The sequence below is a fragment of the Culex quinquefasciatus genome, chromosome 3 (genome assembly GCF_015732765.1).
Source record: "Culex quinquefasciatus strain JHB chromosome 3, VPISU_Cqui_1.0_pri_paternal, whole genome shotgun sequence".
NCBI lineage: Eukaryota > Metazoa > Arthropoda > Insecta > Diptera > Culicidae > Culex > Culex quinquefasciatus.
The window spans coordinates 90269433-90293966 of NC_051863.1; the positions used below are offsets into that span (position 1 = coordinate 90269433).

The 24534-nt window shown below is 39.7% G+C and overlaps 1 protein-coding gene and 1 pseudogene across 1 annotated transcript; both read left to right on the plus strand.

Annotated features, from left to right (window-relative positions):
- The first annotated feature begins 1581 nt into the window (after positions 1-1581).
- On the plus strand, positions 1582-9320 carry LOC6049682 (elongation factor 1-alpha). The gene is given in 5 exon segments (XM_038260955.1): positions 1582-1793; positions 1903-2130; positions 2132-2375; positions 8931-8980; positions 9040-9320. Coding segments are annotated over 5 exon segments (942 nt in total). The 3' UTR covers positions 9248-9320.
- An 8210-nt stretch (positions 9321-17530) lies between these two features.
- On the plus strand, positions 17531-23497 carry LOC6049681 (annotated as a pseudogene).
- Positions 23498-24534: the final 1037 nt, after the last annotated feature.

The following is a 24534-nucleotide window of genomic DNA, read 5'->3' on the forward strand; positions in this document are numbered from 1 at the left end:
CGTAATCCGGTTCCGCGTTCGGGAGACCTCGCATTACTACCCGGTGCGGTCTCGCGCTGTGCTTTCCGTGCGTATAGAACTGCACCTTGTTCTTCTTCAGGTGAGCTTGCACCGTGTCGAAGTCGTCGCTCGAGAAGCACGTAATTTTGGTGCCGTACCGCGTCAGTTTGTGTTCTGGCTGGACATCACATGTCGACATCACCTTCGTAAGGCGGGCGAAACTCGTTTCTTTCACCACCAGCGGCGGCTGCTTCTTCTCCCCGGCCGACTTGTCGGGTGCTGGTACCACGGGGGTGGTTTTTTTCTGCTGCTGGGTTCGCATTGTTGTTGTTGCTCTTCTCCGCTAGCGGGCTGAACATGTTGTTGCTGAGCAGTTTCTCCACTTCCTGGCCATTGCCGTCGTTGATCTCCTCCTTAGCCTTCCTGCGCCGAACCTTGATCACGGGACGAAATTCGCCCCGTCCTCTCCTCCTCCTTCGGAGTCTTCCACCTCCATGCCCGTCGCCGCCTGCGTTTTGGGTTGGAACCCGTCCGTTTTCTCCCACACACTTTTCTTCATGGCCGCGTTCCAGTAGAACGGCCTTCCATCCTCAGCCCTATGCTCCGTCCACTCACTCTCCGCCGTCGCGGCCGCCGCCATGGCCGTCGGCGAAAGTAAAAAAAAAACACCGTCAAAAACCCGCTCAAAAGACACACGTCTGCTCTGAGCAAGCTGTCAAACTGGAATGACATGCAATGAATAACCAAGGGGTAGGACAGAGAGTAACCGAGTGACTCAATTGCTCAAAATGACTCAATGTTACTCAAAGTTACTCAATTTGCCTCCTGAAATTTTGTATAGCCTGGTTACGGAATTTTCGAATCGTAACTTTGACAGTTAGCTGTGTATACAAACAAAAAGTGATGCTGAAGGTTCAAAAGGTAAGTCAACTACTTGAGTAAGATTCCGGGAATAATTATTATTACAGGTGCGGACAATCTCGGATTACATCTAGTTGTCCAGTGGGAGTAGATTCCCTGCAAAAAGGGCAAATGTTATCATTCTCAGGTCCGCTGCACAACCAAATCGGTTCCCACGGCTAAACTTTTGCTCCTCAGTCGACGTCTTCAGGAAGTTAATCTCTTTGTTCATTCAATTTTTCAGAAACACCCTGGAAGCAGCCCCTTCAGGTCGGACACAGAATACGGGAAACAACATGTTCAACTCCCGGATTTATCCCCGTGTCCACGTCGTCTTGACCGCTGACGTCGGAACGGTCTCTGCTACAGGTCATTCACCACCCCACCGGCCGCGGATTTTTAGTGTGGGTGATATCGGGCTCCGTTGCAAAGTTGGAGGTTGAAGTTTGTCTGTGGTTGAAGGTCGTGGTCAATGTCAGAGGGTTCTGGAAAACCGCTTCTACGTGGACATGCCTTTCCCACGATACGATGCTGATCTAGCTGAAGCGGCTCATGAGCGACCTGAATTGGTTCAAAAGCAAAGAAGTGCCACCGCGAAAATACAACAAACAACGACTGTTTTCGATCTACAAGGAGCATAGAAAGTAATTCGAGTTGATCGACAAAGTGGACAAACGGATCATGGAACAGCTGGGCCAGGCTGAAATGGACCACACGCAGCGACAAGTAGTCTCGATCAGCCAGGACAGTTTTTACCGGGAGCTAACCTCCGCGGAGAAGGTCCGCCCCGAGAAGGGTCAGTTCAACTTTGACCATCCGGACGCGTTCAACGAGGAGTTGATGCTGAAAACTCTGCAGGGCGTGCTCCAAGGCAAGAAGGTCGAGATCAACGAGTACAACTACAGCACATGAAGAATTTGGTTGTGGTCGTAAAAGTAAGGACCTTCAGAGGGCGCTGAACCGTAACCCGGGACTGTAAGCTGCTTACCCCGGAACGCTTAGAAAAACAATCTTCCGTTTGCATCTGCCCCTAAAGGACGTCAACAAAATCGGCGGTACGGGAACGGAAACCGGTGTGACCAAGCCCGGTTTCGCCCTGATCAACCTGACCACTGATGTCAAGTCCGTCGAAATGCACAAAGAAGCCCTGCCGGAGGCTGTGCCCGGAGACAACGTCAAGAACGTGCCCGTCAAGGAACTGCGTCGTGGATACGTCGCCGATGACTCGAAGTTTCACCGCCCAGGTCATCGTGCTGAACCACCCCGGTCAGATCTCTAACGGATACCCCGTGCTGGATTGCCACACCGTTCACATTGCTAGGGAGTTCAGCAAGATCAAGGAGAACATCTTTCGTCGTTCCGGCAAGTCCACCGAGGATCATCTAAAGTCCATCAAGTCTGGTGATGACGCTATCGTCTTCCTGGTCCCACCCAAGCCTCCAGCAGTCGATTTCCGGTTTGTCCTGCCGGTACTTGCGAGAAATCAGTTTTTGCCAAAAGATTCAAACAAAACAAATAAATAAAAGTGTTTATTTCTGCTTTTTGCTTAGTTTTTTTTTTAATGCGGTTTCGATGCCTTTGGTCCGCAGAAAAAAGGTTGGGTAAACAGTCTTGAAAGGCGCCGATGTCCTCCGAGTCCTCGTTCTGGATGAACGAGTGTGCTGTCCACGCCACTTCCAGGCCGATGTCACGCAACACCGACTTAACGTCGTGCGCAATCGAGGAATGATCGGTCAGGGCCTGGTTGAGCGCGTTCTCGGCGCCGTGGCTCAGGAATTTTACTGACCTCGTGGATTTTCATAATTTGGACGATCGTTTCGGCGATACCGATTTCGAAGAGCGTTTTTTTTTCACGCAGCGGAACGTGATCTCTGCAATGTCCACCAGCACCCTACACACCTTCAGATCATCCTCCTCCGGATGACAATCCGAAGACGTCCTGCAGCTGCTCGGCGCAAAATACCCAAAACACAATATTTCGTTCCGATTCCGGCTTGCATGAGATGCCGGATTTTTCTATGGAACTGGTCCAGCAAGGGGTAGGATCTTGGGTAGGATCCATGACAGCCTTGGGTAGGATCGACGCCGTAAATAGCTGCCAGCAATAAAACCGGAACGGGATCTTTTTTCCGCTCCACGTTAGGGCTTAGTTTTGTGTCTGTCAAAATCAGTCGTCTCTCTCTGGTGCCAAATGTCAGTGTCAAAATTCGTTACGTCGTTTGGGAGGATTGAAAAACTTTGAGTGGCTCAATGTTACTCAAAATTATTCAAACTTTCTCAATATAACTCTCTGTCCTACCCCTTGTGAATAACAGCTGAAATGTTTTGGAAATTGCATGAAATGCGCTTTTACAGCTGGTTTGCAGCTGATTTTGGACTTGGGTAATTCTCCGCCAACTCACACAGCAGTTGCCCCGACCCCTCTTCGATTTGCGTGAAACTTTGTCCTAAGGGGTAACTTTTGTCCCTGGCCACGAATCCGAGGTCCGTTTTTTGATATCTCGTGACGGAGGGGCGGTACGACCCCTTCCATTTTTGAACATGTGAAAAAGAGGTGTTTTTCAATAATTTGCAGCCTGAAACGGTGATGAGATAGAAATTTGGTGTCAAAGGGACTTTTGTGTAAAATTAGACGCCCGATTTGATGGCGTACTCAGAATTCCGAATAAACGTATTTTTCATCGAAAAAAACACTAAAAAAGTTTTAAAAATTCTCCCATTTTCCGTTACTCGACTGTAAAAATTTTTGGAACATGTCATTTTATGGGAAATTTAATGTTCTTTTCGAATCTACATTGTCCCAGAAGGGTCATTTTTTCATTTAGAACAACATTTTTCATTTTAAAATTTCGTGTTTTTCTAACTTTGCAGGGTTATTTTTAGAGTGTAACAATGTTCTACAAAGTTGTAGAGCAGACAATTACAAAAATTTTGATATATAGACATAAGGGTTTGCTTATAAACATCACGAGTTATCGCGATTTTACGAAAAAGTTTTGAAAAAGTTGGTCGTCATCGATCATGGCTATTCATGGTCACCCGCGACAGACACGGACGACGAAACAAAGAGAAACGCAAAAGTAACTTTTTCAAAACTTTTTTCGTAAAATCGCGATAACTCGTGATGTTTATAAGCAAACCCCTATGTCTATATATCAAAATTTTTGTAATTGTCTGCTCTACAACTTTGTAGAACATTGTTACACTCTAAAAATAACGCTGCAAAGTTAGAAAAACACGAAATTTTAAAATGAAAAATTTTGTTCTAAATGAAAAAATGACCCTTCTGGGACAATGTAGATTCGAAAAGTACATTAAATTTCCCATAAAATGACATGTTCCAATTTTTTTTACAGTCAAGTAACGGAAAATGGGAGAATTTTTAAAACTTTTAGTGTTTTTTTCGATGAAAAATACGTTTATTCGGAATTCTGAGTACGCCATCAAATCGGGCGTCTAATTTTACACAAAAGTCCCTTTGACACCAAATTTCTATATCATCACCGTTTCAGGCTGCAAATTATTGAAAAACACCTCTTTTTCATGTTCAAAATGGAAGGGGTCGTACCGCCCTCCGTCACGAGATATCAAAAAGGACCTCGGATTCGTGATCAGGGACAAAAGTTACCCCTTAGGACAAAGTTTCACGCAAATCGAAGAGTCGGGGCAACTTTTCCCGATTTCGTGTGAGTTGGTAGAGAATTACCCACTTAATATTTCTGTTTTAGAGCTGGGCCCCTACTGTTCTTGATCCGGTCCTGCAAATGAGATGCAAAAATGTTGTTATCTCTTTCGCTCTCGTCCTCCTTCCCCAGTTCTATTTTCGGTTTGTTTACGTCTTTAAAGAAACAGCTTGATGGGAGGAACTTTCTGAGAAGGGGAAGGGGACAATTTATTTGACGAAATGCTTGGTGTTGGAGACTTGATGCCAGGAACGGGTTGTTGATGTGTTTCTTTAGTTGAATCATGCAGCTTTGCCGTCACGCCTAAATAAGCGGTGGCATCCGGGCGCAGTTTCAGTAGTATTTATAAGTTGCATTTTGTACTGGAATGTGCAACTTCTTTTTGTTCGAGCTAATTAATCATAAATAAAAAGCCAAACGACGGTCTCAGACAGATTTATCAACGGTCTCCGGCCGCTCCGGTCTAGACCTATTATAATGTGTTAGCAACCCCGGAACAGCACGCTCATTTCTCAATGGCGAACCGTATTCCCACGGGGGAATCCATAAGTAAACATCGGCAATTGCCGTTTGCGTTGGATACCAAACTGACTTCCTTCGAGAAATCTGTCCAGCAGAAGAAATTGTTCTTATCATTATTTCAGCTACACCGCAATTACACAGCATGAACAATAACTGCAATAACTGCGACTTTGACTGCGACCGAAAGCCGTTTTTTCTGCTGATTGGTTTGGGAGAGGGATGAGCGAGCTAGAAATATTTTGTTTTGATTTTCATCATTCTTTCTCTTTCACTTCTCAATTGTTGCCAATAAAATGGGAAAAAATGAAGCAGTGTTGCTAGCAGCTGCATGAAATCAGCTGCATTTCAGCTAATGCTAGAGCAGTTTTTACTTTTAATTTGTTGTTTGTAGGATATGTTTAGTGTAAAATATAGTGTTGTTATTCAGCGATTCTTAACCTTCTCTAGTCTGGTTCCCCTTGCCATGTAAATCAAGTGAATGTTTATTGTTTATTCGTCAAGCTTATGTAGACTACTTACAATTTTCTTACATACTAGATATTATTTCTATTGTACAGATTTTTTTCGTAGTTCTGGTTTAGACATGTCGAAATGTATGTACTGTGAATTTTCATTATAAAAGCGCATCATTTGATTTAATGGCGAATTTTTTTAAATAATTTGTCGTGTATGTAGTTATTCTAAAAAGTGGTGAATGTCTTAGAGTACGGCTTGGTTCATGAATACTATTGCGTATTACTGAAAATAATGCTGCTGACTGTATGCGTTGAGAAATAATGTCGTTGATGAAAGAGAGCATGGCAAATTTACGACGTTCTTGTAATGATTGTATGTTTATGAGCATGCAGCGTGCTTCATACGATGGGAGAGGAAATGCAGTCCAGTTAAGTTTACGTAGTGCGTACAGTAAGAATTGTTTTTGGACAGATTCAATACGTGCTTGGTGTACGGCATAGTATGGATTCCAGACGATACTACAGTATTCCAAGAGTGGCCTGACATACGTTATATAGAGTAATTTAATAGTATACGGGTCCTGGAAGTTGAATGCAAAGCGCTTTATAAAGCCTAATGTACTTTTTGCTTTGTTTATTATTGTGTTATAGTGTTCTACAAAAGTTAGTTGTGAGTCTAGGATGACACCTAGATCACGTACTACTTTGCATTTTTCTACTGGTTGGTTTCCTAATAATACTGTTATGTTTGGTGTTTCATGTTTTCTGCTGAAGGCAATGGAGTTACATTTCTTTACATTCAATTGGAGTAGGCTTTTACTACACCATGTGTAGAAAAGATTAATTTCGTTTTGGAATACATGACTGTCATTGGCATTTCCTATTTCCATATACAATTTCATGTCGTCTGCATATACAAGTACGTTAATTTTTTTAAGAATGAAGGAAATGTCGTTTACATACAAGATGAAAAGAAGAGGTCCTAGATGGGATCCTTGCGGAACCCCAGAGGTGACGTGAATTGATTCCGATAGTACATTTTGGAAGCGAACAATTTGTTCGCGCTTAGTCAAATATGACTTAAGCCATTCCAAAAGGTTCGGTTGAATTCCAATTTTCTGCAGTTTGAAGATTAATAATGGTATGTCGATTCTGTCAAATGCCTTACTTGCCTGGGCTTTTCATGCGATTGAAATTCTGACAATAAATTAGAATTTCATTCGCATTCTGTTGTTCCGTTGAAGAAATTTTTGGAGACATACTTAAATTATTAATAGTACTTACTGCCTCTTGCGAGGGTGTCATTTCTTCTTCCGTGTTAGAAGGCGTCAATGCTTGTAAAAATTCGACGATGTAGTCGGCAAGTAGAATTTGTTGGCGGTTTCGCGCGAATGCTGCAGGTATTGAAGTCTTCTAGTTGTTACATATTTCCTGTAGGTTTCCAGGTCGGTGAGGGTTTGCTTAGGTGAAATTCCAATTGTTGAGTTGTATTCCATGAAGATGTTCATAAGATGTTCAGGTTCAGTAGGCAGGCCATTGGATGCAAAAAAGACATGCATGCTGGTTAGTGTTAGTCCGTCTATGCAGACGTCCGGTTTTTGGTCCTTCAGATACGCCAAGTATAGTCTGAGATTGTCATAGACTTTAATTTCGCGGAGTCTGGCCAGCAGAAAACGGCCATCGCCGACTGCAGACTGTTCAGTTAGACGTACTATGGGCGGCTTCATTGGGTCCAGACAGAACATACTGTCTGTTACTTCAGTTTGTGATGACGTTTTTGCTGGTTGCGGCGTGGTGGCGTTTAGAGGTGGGACGATTGGCGTTTTTTCCTTCCGGTAGGGGTTGATGGTTTCCCCTTTTCGGAAGTTGATGAAGTTTGCATTCGATGTAGTTGGAGGTTGGCCAGAAAATTCGACCCTTGCCTGGTCTAGAAGTTCCTTGTCGGACAATTTGGTTGACGAATGAGTGAAAAAGTTGCTGCTACTTGCGTTGTCCTGGTCGAATTGATTGTCCCTTAAGTTAAAATGTGGCGTACTTGGGTTTCGGCCTGCGTCAGAGTTGCAGTTGGTCTGGTGCTGTTGCCGACGAAGATGTTGGTGTGATTGTTGTTGCTGCTGGTGTTGCTGTTGCCGGCGTTGCTGATGATGTTGTTGTGATTGTTGTTGTTGCTGGTGCTGAATTTGTTGACGATGTTTTCTGTTGCGGCGACGTGCTTTTTCGGCTTCCTTTTCCTGAAGACGGCGAGTCCGCTGCCTGGCGTCGAAGTCGGTCCAGTCTGGCTTCCAAATTTTTTTGCTGCCGATAAGTCGCCAGCCAGATTCGATTTCCAGTACGGTTTGTTCGTTTAATTCTTCTGCCAGTGATTTTTGCCGGACTTCAATTTCATTGTCTTGCAGTTTATTGATGGATGAAGTGAGGGCCCTCACTTCATCATGGACTGCTAAAATTATGTCCGAGGGCATTTTTCTGCTGAGGCAATTGTTTTAATTATGTCATCCCGGTGGGATGACGTAATTTCCTGGATACGGCCGAATGATTCAGCGAGTTTTTGATTTTGGTCCGAGGTGGTGTCTTCAAATGCTTTTCTGACTTCGTTTAAGGGAAGTCCATTGCCGGTGCCTGTGTTAATACTGCCGATAGTATTCGACTTGCGATTTCTGCAGATTTCTTAATTTCTTCCTGCAGGCCTATGATTTTATTATGCAGTTCATTAAGGGCTTCTTGGTTTGTCTTGTCATTGGTCTTGATGTGAGTCAAGATCATATGACTGCCTTCTAAATGATGCTGCATTATTTTTCTAATGTCGATTTCCATATGTAGGTTATTTCGACAAAGGCTGCATATAGGAAGTACATGTAGTTGCAAGTCGTCTTCGGAGCCACGCTTGACCCCAATACAGGCTGCGTGAAATTTTCGATTACAAATGCCCGAACAGTTCCAGAGGTATTGTTGGTCGAAGGGTGAAGAGCACGTCGGCACATAGCACTGCATTTTGCTTACGTTTGTTAACAAGTGCACACACGACGCGCGACAAAAAAAAAATATGTTTACGTTTACGTTTGTGGACTGGGTCAGTGTAGGTAAATAAAAATAAGGTGTAGAGCGAATTAAAAAACGCGTCCGTCCGTTAAAAAGACTCAACTGCAACTGAACTACATATTTTTTCATTTCGTCGTTCTTGTGTAACCGTGTACGCCTAAGTACAAAATGTAAACAAACATTTTGGTAGTGCCGGTGGTGAGTGAGTTGTCCACGAAGCGAATCAAATCCGGACGCGGCCACAGCCAGGAGTCGAACGCGGACACAGTAGTGGAAGGTGGGTGGTGCTGGTGCGGGACGAGGTCGGAGGGAAAGTTGGTTTTCGAAAAAGGACAAGGCCGTCTTCCTGCAGGACCTGCAGCTGTTTCACGACCGGAGTTGGTAAGAAGGAAGCTTGGGTGTTTGGTGGCGTTTGTGATTAATTTTGTTTGTTTTTGTAGGACGCAGTTTATGCGGTTGCCGAAGATCGGAGGTCGGTATGTGGATTTGCACCAGTTGTATTCGGTGGTGGTGGCCAGGTGGACGAAATTGAAGTTGAAGCAGATTTACATCCGCTTTTCGAACAAGTACGATAAAGTAAATTTTAACGGTGAGGAGAAGGATCCGACGGAAGAGGGAAACGACGAGAAGCGCCATAATCGGAGGTAATCAGCGCGGATGTTGCACTCGGTGCCGGTGGTTTACGACCATCAGCAGCATTATGTGCCGAAAGTGATGACGGGACAGTGTGGGATGCCCTGAGGGTCCGCAGTCCATTTCTCGTTGCGGAACATGTTTGACGATTATTACCTAAACATCCAGAAGAACAGTTTGCACCAGTTCTGGATGGACCGTCTGTACGAATGCCGCAAGTCCTGGAGTTGACATACTCGGATTACTTCCAGAGGTTGGAGCGAGATCCGACGAACCTGATCCAGAACATCTACCTGGAATACCGAAGAAGTCACCGGTGAGTATTGAGAATGTGCTCAATGTCTCACCAATTTCATTTACTTTCAAACTCTTTCAGAAACTACCGCCCACAAACGCAGCTTCGGCGGGATGAACTTTGACGGCGAGTTGGAACATCTGTGTCATTCTCGAAGGAGGACGAAGTGATCGAGAACTATCCGTTCAGGCGCTTTACTTTCCAGCCGGAAAACGTCGACTTCCCTTCCCGAATCAACAACCAATGGCCAACTCCTCCAAGCCTGTCCTGATGATGGCCGGCAACGAGACCACCCTGTTCTCTACAACGCTGTCGCGCTCCAAAATGAAGGCCGCGATGTTGCTGCCCAACGAAACGTCCATCCGTAACCTGCTCAGCATGGGGCCTTCGGACGTGACCGGTGGCGTACCGTAAGAATCGGTTCAGCAGATGCGTTGAATACAAAAAACTGAAGCAACTGTTTTAATATTAAAATATTGAAATTAAATCCATCACATTTTTCGTAAATCATCACTGTAATGTTAAATGTTATTTATTCACGCCATAAAAAGTTTCTTCTTAAATTAAAAGCAAAAAACTTTTACCGATACAATGATTTTGTTCCAGAAATGCATGGTAGTATCAACAACTTTCCAACTTTTAAATTAAAAAGTTTGAACTTTCAACGAATATTCACGAACGAACGATCTTTTTAAATTTAGAGTATCTTTTCTAAAAAACAGGAACGTGAGCGGGGAATCCCCACGTGAGCAGTTCTCTACGGAATCGGTCTTTTTTCTTTAATTTTAATTTTTGTATTTTTTAATCCGGCTGAAACTTTTTTGGTGCCTTCGGTATGCCCAAAGAAGCCATTTTGCATCATTAGTTTGTCCATATAATTTTCCATACAAATTTGGCAGCTGTCCATACAAAAATGATATGTGAAAATTCAAAAATCTGTATCTTTTGAAGGAATTTTTTGATCGATTTGGTGTCTTCGGCAAAGTTGTAGGTATGGATATGGACTACACTGAAAAAAATTGATACACGGTAAAAAAAAATTTGGTGATTTTTAATTTAACTTTTTGTCACTAAAACTTGATTTGCAAAAAAACACTATTTTTAATTTTTTTCATTTTTTGATATGTTTTAGAGGACATAAAATGCCAACTTTTCAGAAATTTCCAGAATGGGCAAAAAATCTTTGACCGAGTTATGATTTTTTGAATCAATACAGATTTTTAAAAAAAATCGAAATATTGGTCGCAAAAATTTTTCAACTTCATTTTTCGATGTAAAATCGAATTTGCAATCAAAAAGTACTTTAGTGAAATTTTGATAAAGTGTACCGTTTTTAAGTTATAGCCATTTTTAAGTAACTTTTTTGAAAATAGTCGCAGTTTTTCATTTTTTAAAAATAGTGCCCATGTTTGCCCACTTTTGGAAAAAATATTTTTGGAAAGTTGAGAAAATTCTCTATATTTTGCTTTTTCGGACTTTGTTGATACGACCCTTAGTTGCTGAGATATTGCCATGCAAATGTTAAAAACAGGAAAATTGATGTTTTCTAAGTCTCACCCAAACAACCCACCATTTTCTAATGTCGATATCTCAGCAACTATAGGTCCGATTTACAATGTTGAAACATGAAACATTCGTGAAATTTTCCGATCTTTTCGAAAAAAATACTTTCAAAAATTTTAAATCAAGACTAACATTTCAAATGGGCGTAATATTGAATGTTTGGCCTGTTTGATTCAAAAAATCATAACTCGGTCAAAGATTTTTTGCCCATTCTGGAAATTTCTGAAAAGTTGGCATTTTATGTCCTCTAAAACATATCAAAAATGAAAAAATTAAAAATAGTGTTTTTTTGCAAATCAAGTTTTAGTGACAAAAGTTAAATTAAAAATCACCAAATTTTTTTACCGTGTATCAATTTTTTCAGTGTAGTCCATATTCATACCTACAACTTTGCCGAAGACACCAAATCGATCAAAAAATTCCTTCAAAAGATACAGATTTTTGAATTTTCACATATCATTTTTGTATGGACAGCTGCCAAATTTGTATGGAAAATTATATGGACAAACTAATGATGCAAAATGGCTTCTTTGGGCATACCGAAGGCACCAAAAAAGTTTCAGCCGGATTAAAAAATACAAAAAAAATCGAATGACCGAAATCTCAGAGAATTGCTCACGTTTCTTCCTCCCCTGTAGATTCAGAACTGTATTGTTGTTTGAACATTCGTGCTCAAACTCAATCCACTTCAACGAATCATCTTTGCGGTAAACTTTACGCAGTTGGCCTGGCCGCTTTAACGTATGTGATGTTTCAAAGCAATTTATTGCATTGGGGCACTGCAAATGTTAATAATGACAAGAGGATGCTAGGCGTTGATCAACCTTAGGCATTTTCCAGGATGCCCTCGAAAGACTGGCTGCGCTAGGGTTAGATTAGATTAGATTAAAGAAGAGAAAACTCTACTGACTGACACAAGTTGGATTTACTTTCGAAAGGGAGGAGGAGAGTTTTCCTTCTGAGAGTAATGGCTTGGCCAGCGTAGCACAAGACTCAAACCGGGTAATCCCAGGGTCGGCAAACTACCAGGTGATTCAAGGGAGGATCGGTTACAACAGAAAAACACGGAAGGATTTCCACTTTTCAACAGCACTTTATTTGGGATTTTGGTTCGTGTGGGTCAGCTGATGGTTCACCTCCGGCGATTGCGGGAAGGCAGAGGAGTTCGTCCAACCTCCACTCTGCGGCGGGAACTGCCCCAAGAGGGGGGGGGGGGTATTGTTGTTGCTGATGCGGCGGCCCTTTGTTCTTGACTGCGAGTCTGGTCTTCGGCGCCAGATGCAGCGTTGTTCGCCGGCCTCCTTGGGCGGCGTCGATTCTTCCGGCTTCCGTGCCGGGATGATGGACGACCAGTGGGCGTTGCTGGTTCCGGTGGGCAGGCGTCTTCCCTCATTGGCTGATCGGCAGCCCCAGAGTCCACTGAAGCGGGCGTGCCGAGAGGGGACCCTCCTTTGCGGTTAAGGCCAGCGGCCTGAGGGTGCACTATGGTATATTGGGTGGCCAAGTTTCAAAAAAGTTACCTTCTCCAAATATTTTTTGGTATTTTTTTCTCAAAAGTAAACATTCTAAGTGCATCTCCAGCGCTGGGGTGCAAATCAAATTTGCACCCGGCTCATGAATACCGAGATCAAATTTGCCACCTTGAAAAAACTCCGTCATCCCCACCGCTAGGGTAGCAAATTTGCCACCGAAACAAGCCCACTGCGGGGGGCAAATATGGGTTTTTATCATTTTTTGCTCTCGTTTACCTTCAAAATCAATAATTATGTGTTGATTCATGCCTAGAAATGCTAAAAGTTCATTAAAATTTTTAATCCTATTGAAAATTTCAAAGAATTTCATTTTTGAAAATGTCGAAAGTTAAACCATTTGCTACCCGATTTGATTCCCACCTAATTTGCTCTCGAGTTTGCCCCCGAGTCTCCCACCGCGCGTAGCAAAGCAGGTATCAAATTTGATCTCAAGTTCATCTGTAGAAGAAAAATATGTGTCGGTACCTGTCGGGTACTCATTTTCTGATACCCGACAAGTACCGGCAAGCCGGGGGCAAAGTTTTGAATACGTGTTTCGGAGATTTTCTATGTCTGCTCTTGTGGGTGATTCAAAAATTCAAAAATTCAAAAATTTAAAAATTCAAAAATTCAAAAATTCAAAAATTCTAAAATTCAAAAATTCAAAAATTCAAAAATTAAAAATTCAAAAATTAAAAAATTCAAAAACTCAAAAATTCAAAAATTCTAAAATTAAAAAATACAAAAATTAAAAAAATCAAAAATTTCAAAATAAAAAAATCCAAAATTTATTTTTGTTTACTTTTACAAAATTTTAATTTAAAAAATAATAATATTTTTTTCAATTATTTTAAGCTGTTGCACATATTTTTCAAAGTTTATGTCGCCCCCGGTTCGAAAAACCAGGCGGCAAAAAAATACGTTTTTCAGAAAACTTCCAAATTTTAAAGGAAATATAAGTCCATCCAACAGAAAACAATTAGAAATGCATTTTCCTACGTTTAAAATCATATGTAGCATGTCTGGGTTCGGTCAAAAATATTTTCAATTTTTGTGGAATTCCAATGTACAGCACCGCAAAAAGTTTTTTTTCGGCGAAAAAAAAATCTCTTCAATAATTGGATATTTTGAAAAATAATGATTGCAAAACAACTGGGCAGTTGTGAAATGCATTTTAAAACACTTTTTTCATTCAATTGTTGAGAACATAGCTTGTTATTTCAATTTTTATTATGTTTTGCCCCCCTTCCCCCCCTCCACGACCTGGACCAGAGTCGAGGGACGAAAACGAAAAAAAACGAAACTATTGGCACTACGCCCCCCGGGGCATGGCCTTCCTCTAACGTGGGATTTCTGCTCCAGCGCCTCTGACGAGACAGGAGAAACCGGGACCGACGTTTTACTTCACCATCCGATAGAAGCTCAGTGGATAAGGCGGGAATCGAACCCGCGTCTCATAGCATCATCGGGATCGGCAGCCGAAGCCGCTACCCCTGCGCCACGAGACCCAGAGTCGAGGGACATAAACTTCAAAAAATATTTGCAGCGGCCTAAATTATTTTTTTTAAATTTTTCCTATGATTTTTTATTTTTTTAAATTTTTTAAATTTTCTAAATTTTTAAGTTTTTAAATTTTTTAATTTTTTAAATTTTTTAATTTTTTTAAATTTTTAAATTTTTTAAATTTTTAATTTTTAAATTTTTAAATTTTTAAATTTTTTAAATTTTTAAATTTTTAAATTTTTAAATTTTTAAATTTTTAAATTTTAAATTTTTAAATTTTTAAATTTTTAAATTTTTAAATTTTTAAATTTTTAAATTTTTAAATTTTTAAATTTTTAAATTTTTAAATTTTTAAATTTTTAAATTTTTAAATTTTTAAATTTTTAAATTTTTAAATTTTTAAATTTTTAAATTTTTAAATTTTTAAATTTTTAAATTTTTTAAATTTTTAAATTTTTAAATTTTTAAATTTTTAAATTTTTAAATTTTTAAATTTTTAAATTTTTAAATTTTTAAATTTTTAAATTTTTAAATTTTTAAATTTTTAAATTTTTAAATTTTTAAATTTTTAAAATTTTAAAATTTTTAAATTTTAAATTTTTAAATTTTTAAATTTTTAAATTTTTAAATTTTTTAAATTTTTAAATTTTTAAATTTTTAAATTTTTTAAATTTTAAATTTTTAAATTTTTAAATTTTTAAATTTTTAAATTTTTAAATTTTTAAATTTTTAAATTTTAAATTTTTAAATTTTAAATTTTTAAATTTTTAAATTTTTAAATTTTTAAATTTTTAAATTTTTAAATTTTTAAATTTTTAAATTTTTAAATTTTAAATTTTTAAATTTTTAAATTTTTAAATTTTTAAATTTTTAAATTTTTAAATTTTTAAATTTTAAATTTTTAAATTTTAAATTTTTAAATTTTTAAATTTTTTAAATTTTTAAATTTTTTAAATTTTTAAAATTTTTAAATTTTTAAATTTTTTAAATTTTTAAATTTTTAAATTTTTAAATTTTTAAAATTTTTAAATTTTAAAATTTTAAAATTTTAAAATTTTAAATTTTTAAATTTTTAAATTTTTTAAATTTTTAAATTTTTAAATTTTTTAAATTTTTAAATTTTAAATTTTTAAATTTTTAAATTTTTAAATTTTTAAATTTTTAAATTTTTAAATTTTTAAATTTTTAAATTTTAAATTTTTAAATTTTTAAATTTTTAAATTTTAAATTTTTTAATTTTTAAATTTTAAATTTTTAAATTTTTAAATTTTTAAATTTTTAAATTTTTAAATTTTTAAATTTTTAAATTTTTAAATTTTTAAATTTTTAAATTTTTAAATTTTTAAATTTTTAAATTTTTTAAATTTTTAAATTTTTAAATTTTTAAATTTTTAAATTTTTAAATTTTAAATTTTTAAATTTTAAATTTTTAAATTTTTAAATTTTAAATTTTTTAAATTTTTAAATTTTTAAATTTTTAAATTTTTAAATTTTTAAATTTTTAAATTTTTAAATTTTTAAATTTTTTAAATTTTAAATTTTTAAATTTTTAAATTTTTTAAATTTTTAAATTTTTAAATTTTAAATTTTTAAATTTTTAAATTTTTAAATTTTTAAATTTTAAATTTTTAAATTTTTAAATTTTTAATTTTTAAATTTTTAAATTTTTAAATTTTTAAATTTTTAAATTTTTTAAATTTTTAAATTTTTAAATTTTTAAATTTTTAAATTTTTAAATTTTTAAATTTTTAAATTTTTAAATTTTTAAATTTTTAAATTTTTTAAATTTTTAAATTTTTAAATTTTTAATTTTAAATTTTTAAATTTTTAAATTTTTAAATTTTTAAATTTTTAAATTTTTTAAATTTTTAAATTTTTAAATTTTTAAATTTTTAAATTTTTAAATTTTTAAATTTTTAAATTTTTAAATTTTTAAATTTTTAAATTTTAAATTTTTAAATTTTTAAATTTTTAAATTTTTAAATTTTTAAATTTTAAAATTTTTTATTTTTAATTTTTAATTTTTTAATTTTTTTAATTTTTTAATTTTTTTAATTTTTAATTTTTTTAATTTTTTTAATTTTTTAATTTTTTTAATGTTTTTTTAATTTTTTTAATTTTTTAATTTTTTTTTAAATTTTTTTTAATTTTTTAAATTTTTTTTAGTTTTTTTTAATTTTTTTTTAATTTTTAAATTTGTTTTTTTTTGCACAAAAAAAACAATTTCAATTTTTTTTTCCGTGCATGATTCGATTTTCCGTGCATCATTCCATTTGCCTCCGTAGCAAACCAGCAGAATAACGGGTAGCAAAGTGAAATCCTGAAGAACTGAGAGCAAATTTGCTACCGCGACAGGTACCGCGGTGGGGTTGACGTCGGGTGCAAATTTGCTTTGCTTCGATGTTTGCACCCAGCGCTGGAGATGCCCTAACTAAGAAAAATCCAAATTTTTAAAGCTCTAAGTTTGTTCATTACGGAGATACGCAAGCTGAAAGTCAAAAAATGGAGTAAAAAACTAGATTTTTCGTAAAAAAGCCTGATTGTTTAATTTTAACAAAGCTCAGCCATTTTAAATATTTTATTAGGACAATTATACATCGTTGGAAAGGTAATGAGATAAGCTTTGAAACTATTAATAGATAAAATGTTGTTTCCGAACCAAAAACTGAAGTTTTCATCGAATAACTGAAGCATTTTTTTGACAAAACTTATTTTTTTGTGTTTGTTAATCGAGTACTTTTTTTTGCTAACCGATGCTAAACATGAAACTAAGATCACTTGAATGATTGGATCATAATCTAACATTGCTGAAATTTCCAACCTGCGATTTTTTGCGTTTTCGGAGATATGCCATTTTGAACATTTACGTTTTTTCAAAATTTGCTGCAATCTACATATGCGCCCGTTTATTTCACTTGCTTTGCTACCTACTTCGTGGGCATCGTCGCTTTAAAAATCAAGAAGTTCGAAATGACTTTATTGGAATTTTCTGTTGCAAAATTGAGTACCTTAGTCAAAATAAGTATTCGTACCGAAGTTTCTCAAGCGAAACTGGAGAATCTCAGTTTGATACCGAAAAAAGTATTCAGCAAAATATTGACTTAGCATGATGAATTTCTGCGATCAATCCATGAAACTGATCCACATTTAAGTTCTATGTTAGTTAGTACAAAACATCATAAAAAGTACCTCTAACATATCCTTCATGAACAAGAACATTAGGATTAGTAGAATAGGTGAAAGAAAGAGGAGGGAGGGTTTGTGTCCCTAAAGTGGGGATGTATTAGCTTATCCATAATTTAATAATATAAACTTGCAATACAATATATACGCAATTCTGTTATATACACTTGCAAATGTATGAAAAGACTATTAATAATAAAAAATCAACTATTGAAAAACATGAAAAGTCATAAAAATGGACGTATATCATTTCAATACCATACAATGGAACACCTGACGGCATGTTTCTCGTTTTTACCGCTAGGTTCGCAGTGTTGGTGCGCGATGGCCCTCTATCGACAGTTTTGTGAACCCTTCATTTGTTTCATAGATGGCGGCACTGTACCCAGACATGCCTACCGTACAGAACCTTCTACTGGATGTAAAATATATTTTTATTTTTTCAGTTTTTATTTAATTTTGCACCTTTTAAATACTTTTTTGGATGTTTAACACAATTTTGATACATGCAAAAATAGTTTTAGATAAGTCAAACCATAAAAATGCAATAAATCTTAGTGTTAAAAAAAATGATTAAAAAATATCCAGCTTCCACAAGTAGGTACAAGACTGTTGCCTGTAATGTTTTCAAATATTGCAAAACACATGTTTTTGTTTTGAATTTTTACCCGCTGCTGGAGGACTTCCGCGCCAACTTGGTGCAAACCTGTGGAAGAGTGGTCTCATCAAGTACGACCGCAAAAGTGACCACTTCCAGGTCACCAGAATCGGTCGGATGTCCGGCGAGTTCCGGAACATAGCGGTTCGCGAGGAAGAGACACTCGAGCTGCAAAAGCTGATGGAGCGCGTTCCGATCCCGATCAAGGAAAGCATGGAAGAACCCAGCGCCAAGGTCAACGTCTTCCTGCAAGCCTACATCTCCCAGCTGAAGCTCGAGGGCTTTGCCCTGATGGCCGACATGGTGTACGTGACCCAGTCCGCGTCCCGTCTGCTGCGTTGGCTACATTTGGCGCCCAACAAGATTTGGCACGTAAATTTTCTTAAGCGAATTGATTTTTTTTCTGAACATTTTGCTTTTGATTGATTTTTTTTGAGTTCTCGCAATTTGATGAACTTTTGCGTAAATTTTTTCTTGTAAATAATTTGTAGCTTTTAATTTTTCTGGAGTTTTGAGGCAAATTTATTTGGTTTCATCAATTCTTCCCATTTTTCTCATTCTTAATTTGTAGTTTTAATAATTTTGTAGTTTTAGAAATTTGTAGATTTTAAGATTTTTTTTTTTTGCTGCACCATTCCATTTAAAAATAATATTTTCAAAATGGCTCGGCTTCCATGTGCAGAATATTTGAATGCGGAGCAAGTTGATTATGAGCTAGGGATCCGCAATCAGCTGACACAGGAGACTGACGCTCTTGATTTGGTAGGCAAACAAACACTTTTGAGAACACTGTTCAAAAAAGATGTTAAAAACTGGCAAAATTACCATTCCCACTACATGATTTTTCGACTCTTCGGCGTACCCGAGATCATCCTTACGGACAACGGGTCCCAGTTCGTGTCTAAGATCTTCAGGGGTTTGCTGGAATCGTACCACGTGACGCACTGGTTGACACCTGCCTACCATCCGCAAGTCAACAACACGGAGCGCGTGAACAGGGTCATCACGACGGCGATACGAGCCACGCTGAAGAAGGAACACAAGCATTGGGCGGACGATATCCAAGCCATTGCGGCCGCGATTCGGACCGCTGTCCACATCTCGACCAAGTACAGTCCGTATTTCATCGTTTTCGGGAGAGATCAAGTTTCGGATGGAAGGGAGTACTCGCGGATCAGAGACACGCACGCCCCGGAGGCGACCAAGGAGACGGAAGTCTCAGCGCAGAGGAAGAAGCTTTTCGAAGACGTGAAGGTGAACCTGGCGGCCGCGTATCAGCGCCACGCGAAGCAGTACAACCTGCGATCTAGCTCGAACTTCCCGAAGTACGCCGTGGGGGAAAAGGTCCTCAAGAAGACGTTCGACCTGTCCGACAAAGGAGTAGGGTTTTGTAAGAAGCTGGCCCCTAAGTACGAGCCGTGCGTGGTGAAGAAGGTTCTGGGAAGCAACACCTACGAGTTGGAAACTGGCGAGGAAAAAGAATTGAGTTTACTTCGCAGACCAGCTGAAAAAGCTGAAATCTGCTGACTGATTTTGACGGAATTTGTAAATATTATGACCCAGCAAGCTATGTAACTTTTATCACCAATCAAGAGTGACCACAAGTTCGAAAATGAACGAATTTTCAAAAATACCGTTAATGGGAAATTTATAACCACAAAAATCCACCGATTTTGACTCCTGTCGAGGCAGATGATTTGATAATGGGAGGTTAATTCGATCAATGAAACCCTTGAACGCGGGAAAGCTTTTCATTCCACAAATAAGATTGAGTTAAGTCGATGACCGGCCCAGAGTAGTGAACACGATTCATGACTGTTTAACGGGAGACTAAACGATGATATCGAATGAGTCGTGGCCTGAATCAGGCGAAAGAAGTAAAGCGAGTACCAAACGATCGTATTGACCGAACAGCATCGAAAATTCACGCCAAAACGACGGAATTTGTACAAATTTGTAAATATTTAGACATAATTTAGTTAGTAAAAGTTTAGTTAGTAGTGTACCTACATTAATTCTAGTTTTAGTACTTATTCTATTGAATTTTGTTAGGAAACTTGAAACTACTCAAGGTTATGCACAGGGGACAGTGTGCAGCTGTTTGCTGAAGTTTTTTCGAAGCTTTTCCATCTTGTTATCATCTTTTTGTAAATATTTTCGATCCTTTTCCATGTTGTACATATTTTCCATTTCTAGTTGATAAATTTTCCATTTTGTATATATTTTTTTTCGATGAATTGTCTCCAGTGGTGGTCCAGGTTGAGGTTGACCTAAAACTGACACATTCTGGCATTAGTTTTTTTTTGTAAATATTTAGTGAATTGTGCTAATTAGCACTCAAATTACCTTTTTTCATTGAATTTTCCCTCAGTAAGTTTTTCCATCGGAGGTAGAGAGTTGCTTCCATAATATCAGCATAATTTCTAATTGGTGTTGATTATGGTCGATGAAGTAGTTTTGTTTACGTAGAGCAGTTTGCTTTGCCGATCATTTCTCCTTTGCAGTTCTTCTGGATCGATCCTCTTTTGTAGTTGTAGGTAAACATTGCTTTTTTTCATTCGCGCCGCGCGATCACGTTGCAAAGTGAGCGAAAGCTCTACTTTGCCGACAAGAATCTGCGCTATTTTTAGTTTCTTCAGTTCTTTTGATCCAGTTCATCCAGGTTCTGGGCTGCTTTCTGCAGTCTGCACCTGAAAATAAAATAGAAAAAAACACCTTTTTACAACCAAACACAATTAGCGACACATTCAATTTCACTTTCCTTTTCCGTTTTTCCATCACTAGAGCAGTTTTCCTAGCACCATAACATTTTTTCCGCGACAAAAACACAGATTTCCCGACACACATTTTTTTTCGTTCCACGCACTTTGTTTACATCCCGTTGACTGGTAGACTGGTAACAGGGTGAACGTGAAGATGAACACTTGTTCATTCGGTATGGACGAGGGGCAAGTACAATCTTTGGTTTTCTAGATCTGAGGTATTTTTTTTTTGAGTTTGCGATCTTTTTCTTCCGTTTGTAGCGCCTCGGCTAACCGCCGAGTTCTCGGATGAGTCGGATCGTTCTCAATCGCAAATTTTGGCATCAAGGATACACCCGCCCTGTGGCAGGGTCTCATAGCTGGGCAAAGCAGCACATGATGGGATCGATCGGCGCATGTGGCAGAGCATGTCCCCGTTGCGTCTGTTCCGAAAGATGCCCGAGGAGATCGTGAAGAAGATCGAGAAGAAGAACTTCCCGTGGGAGCGGCTGTACGATCTGGAGGCGAACGAGATCGGAGAGTTGATTCGCGTGCCGAAGCTGGACAAGACCATCTACAAGTACGTGCACCAGTTCCCCAAGCTGGAGCTGTCCACGCACATTCAACCGATTACGCTGCGCGTCGAGTTGACCATCCCGCCGGACTTCCAGTGGGACGAGAAGGTACACGGCCAGTCGGAGGCGTTCTGGATTTTGGTTGAGGACGTCGACTCCGAGGTTATCCTGCACTACGAGTACTTCCTGCTCAAGTACAAGTACTGCCAGGACGATCACCTGGTGAAGTTCTTCGTGCCGGTGTTTGAACCGTTGCCACCGCAGTACTTCCTGCGCATCGTGTCCGACCGGTGGATTGGCGCGGAGACGCAACTTCCGGTTTCGTTCCGTCACCTGATTCTACCAGAGAAGAACCTGCCGCCGACGGAGCTGCTCGATTTGCAGCCGCTGCCAATCTGTACGCGTTCTCGCAGTTCAATCCGATCCAGACGCAGGTCTTCAACGCGGTGTACAACAATGAGGACAATGTGTTTGTGGGTGCGCCAACCGGGTCGGGCAAGACGAGGATCGCGGAGTTTGCCGTGCTGCGGAAGTTGCAGCAGAATCCGCACGGTCGGGTTCTTTATCTGGTCTCAAGGGACGCGCTGGCCGAGCTGATCTTCATGGATTGGCACCAGAAGTTTGGCCAGAACTTGGGCTGCAAGGTGGTCAAGCTGACGGGGGAAACCGGAACGGACTTGAAGCTGATCGCCAAGGGGCAAATCATCGTGACCACGGCAGACAAGTGGAACATTTTGTCTCGGCGTTGGAAGCAGAGGAAGAACGTCCAGAATATCCAGCTGTTTATTGTGGACGAGCTGCAGTTGATTAGCGGTGAGGAAGGTCCTGTGTTGGAGGTCGTCTGCTCCCGTATGCGGTACATTTCGTCCCAGATTGAGAAGCAGATCCGGATCATCGCGCTGTCGGACGCCCGGGACGTAACTTAATGGCTGGGTTGCAACGCGAATGCGACCTTCAACTTCAATCCGAGCGTGCGGCCAATCCCGCTGGAACTGCACGTGCAGGGATTCAACATTACGCACAACGCGTCGCGCATTGCGGCCATGTCCAAACCGATGTACAACGCCGTAACCAAGTTCAGCCCGCACAAACCGGTGATTGTGTTTGTGAACTCGAGGAAGTTGGCTCGTTTGCCGGCGATTGATATTTTTACTTACTGTGCTGCTGAAGCTCAACCGAACCGGTTCTTCCACGCCGAGGAGGCGGACATTAAGCCGTTTTTGGATCGCATGACGGATAAAACGTTGAAGGAGACACTCTCGCAGGGGGTTGCGTACATCCACGAAGGCTTGGCGGCGTCTGATCATCGCATCGTGGAGCAGCTGTTCGATTCCGGTGCGGTGCAGATTGCCGTCGTCACGCGGGATCTGTGCTGGGGCTTGAACATTTTCGCCTACCTGGTGATCATCATGGACACGCAGTTCTGTAACGGTAAGAGTCACTCGTACGACGTCTACCCGGTCACCGATGTCATGCAGATGGTGGGACGGGCCAACCGTCCGCTAGAGGATGACGACGCCAAGTGCGTGCTGATGTGTCAGAGCTCCAAAAAGGACTTCTTCAAGAAGTTCCTCAACGAGAGTTTACCGGTGGAAAGTCATCTGGATCATCGTATGCGCGATCACTTCAACGCGGAGATCGTCACCAAAACCATTGAAAACAAACAGGACGCCGTTGATTACCTCACCTGGACGTTCCTGTACCGGCGACTCACCCAGAACCCGAACTACTACAACCTGCAGGGCGTCACCCACCGACACTTGTCAGACCACCTGTCCGATTTGTTCGAATCGACCCGCTCCGACCTGGAGCAGTCCATATGCATCAGCGTGGAGGACGAGATGGATACGCTGCCGCTGAATCTGGACATGATCGCGGCGTACCTGCTACTACATCAACTACATCACGATCGAGCTGTTCAACTTGTCGTTGAATCTATAGGCTTCTGGAGATCATCTTCGAGGACAACATTTTGGCCGCGCAGTTGCCAAACAAGCTGACCGGACCGAACGAAACTGCTCACAAGTAGGTATGTCTGAATACTAAATGTTCGCAGAAGATCAATTTCGACCAATCCCCATTCAGATACATCGACCTTCACATCAAGACAAACCTGCAGCTGCAGGCTCACCTCTTCAGCATCCAGCAAATCAGGTGCATTGCTGCCGCCTCGATGCCGACGAAGCCCCTTGAGGATCATATTTTGTTCACTAATAATACAAGAAGACAACCTTGAGTCCCCCACCCTCCCCCATCCTTCCCCACCCATATATTTTTTATTATTTAATATGAATGAAATCGACACATCGAGAACAAATGTAGATTAAGAAGATCGCGGCGTGGATGATCAGCTCCAAGGCGGCGATCGTGTTCCGGTAATCGTTCAGGTAAATGGTCAGGTAGGTTGGCGATATGTCCAAGGTATTACACGTTGATGTGCTAGGTTTCTTCCAACGGTGCTGCGGTGTGGTCCAGACAAACGTGCACAAAGTTCTGGATCTGGTGCCAGGAACTCAGCGACGTCCTTCACCCGCTGTTTTTGCTTCTCTAGCGAGTTTAATTTATCATACGAAAACTTACACTTGTGGTAGGTACCATTAACTCAGCGTTGAGGAGCAGCTTGAAGTTGTTCGACAGCTTTCGGTGAGTCTTGGCTGATCATGACGACCATCAGGTTCATCCACAACGCCTCATTCCGGAAGGCTCATTTCGTAACATCCCGATTCCTTGATCAGGAGACTCGTCGGAAGAAACCGGTTAGTGATTGCGCGGTACGTTTGGTTCGCGGATTAGCTTCACTTGTTCGCGATCGATTCGACGAGTATGAACTCGTTCATGCCGCTCATCGCCAGGCCTGGATCGGGCTTGATCAGTCAATCGAACGGAACGTCGACCAGCTTGACGAGTAAGTCGTTCAGCAATCGAAACAGCGACACTAAAAGGTCGGCGCCGATGCTTTTGCCCAAGCTCACAATCACGATCTTCAGCAGGTATTTCTTTATCCGTTCGATACCTTCGTTCTTGGGGAAAATTCGCTGCATGATCTGACTGCGGTGCTTCCAATAGGCGCTGAACACGTCGATCATCTCGCGATAGAAGGTGGTGAACTCCGTCGATCGGAGCATCATAAGGTTGGAACTCGAGCGGAGCTTGCAGATTTTGCGCATCCTTGCCGGAACGTGCCGAGGCCATCAACAGAAACGTCTGCACCGTGAACCGGGCCGTGTTGAACGTGATAACACGAATCGTCCCCAGCTGGGCGTGACTTGCACT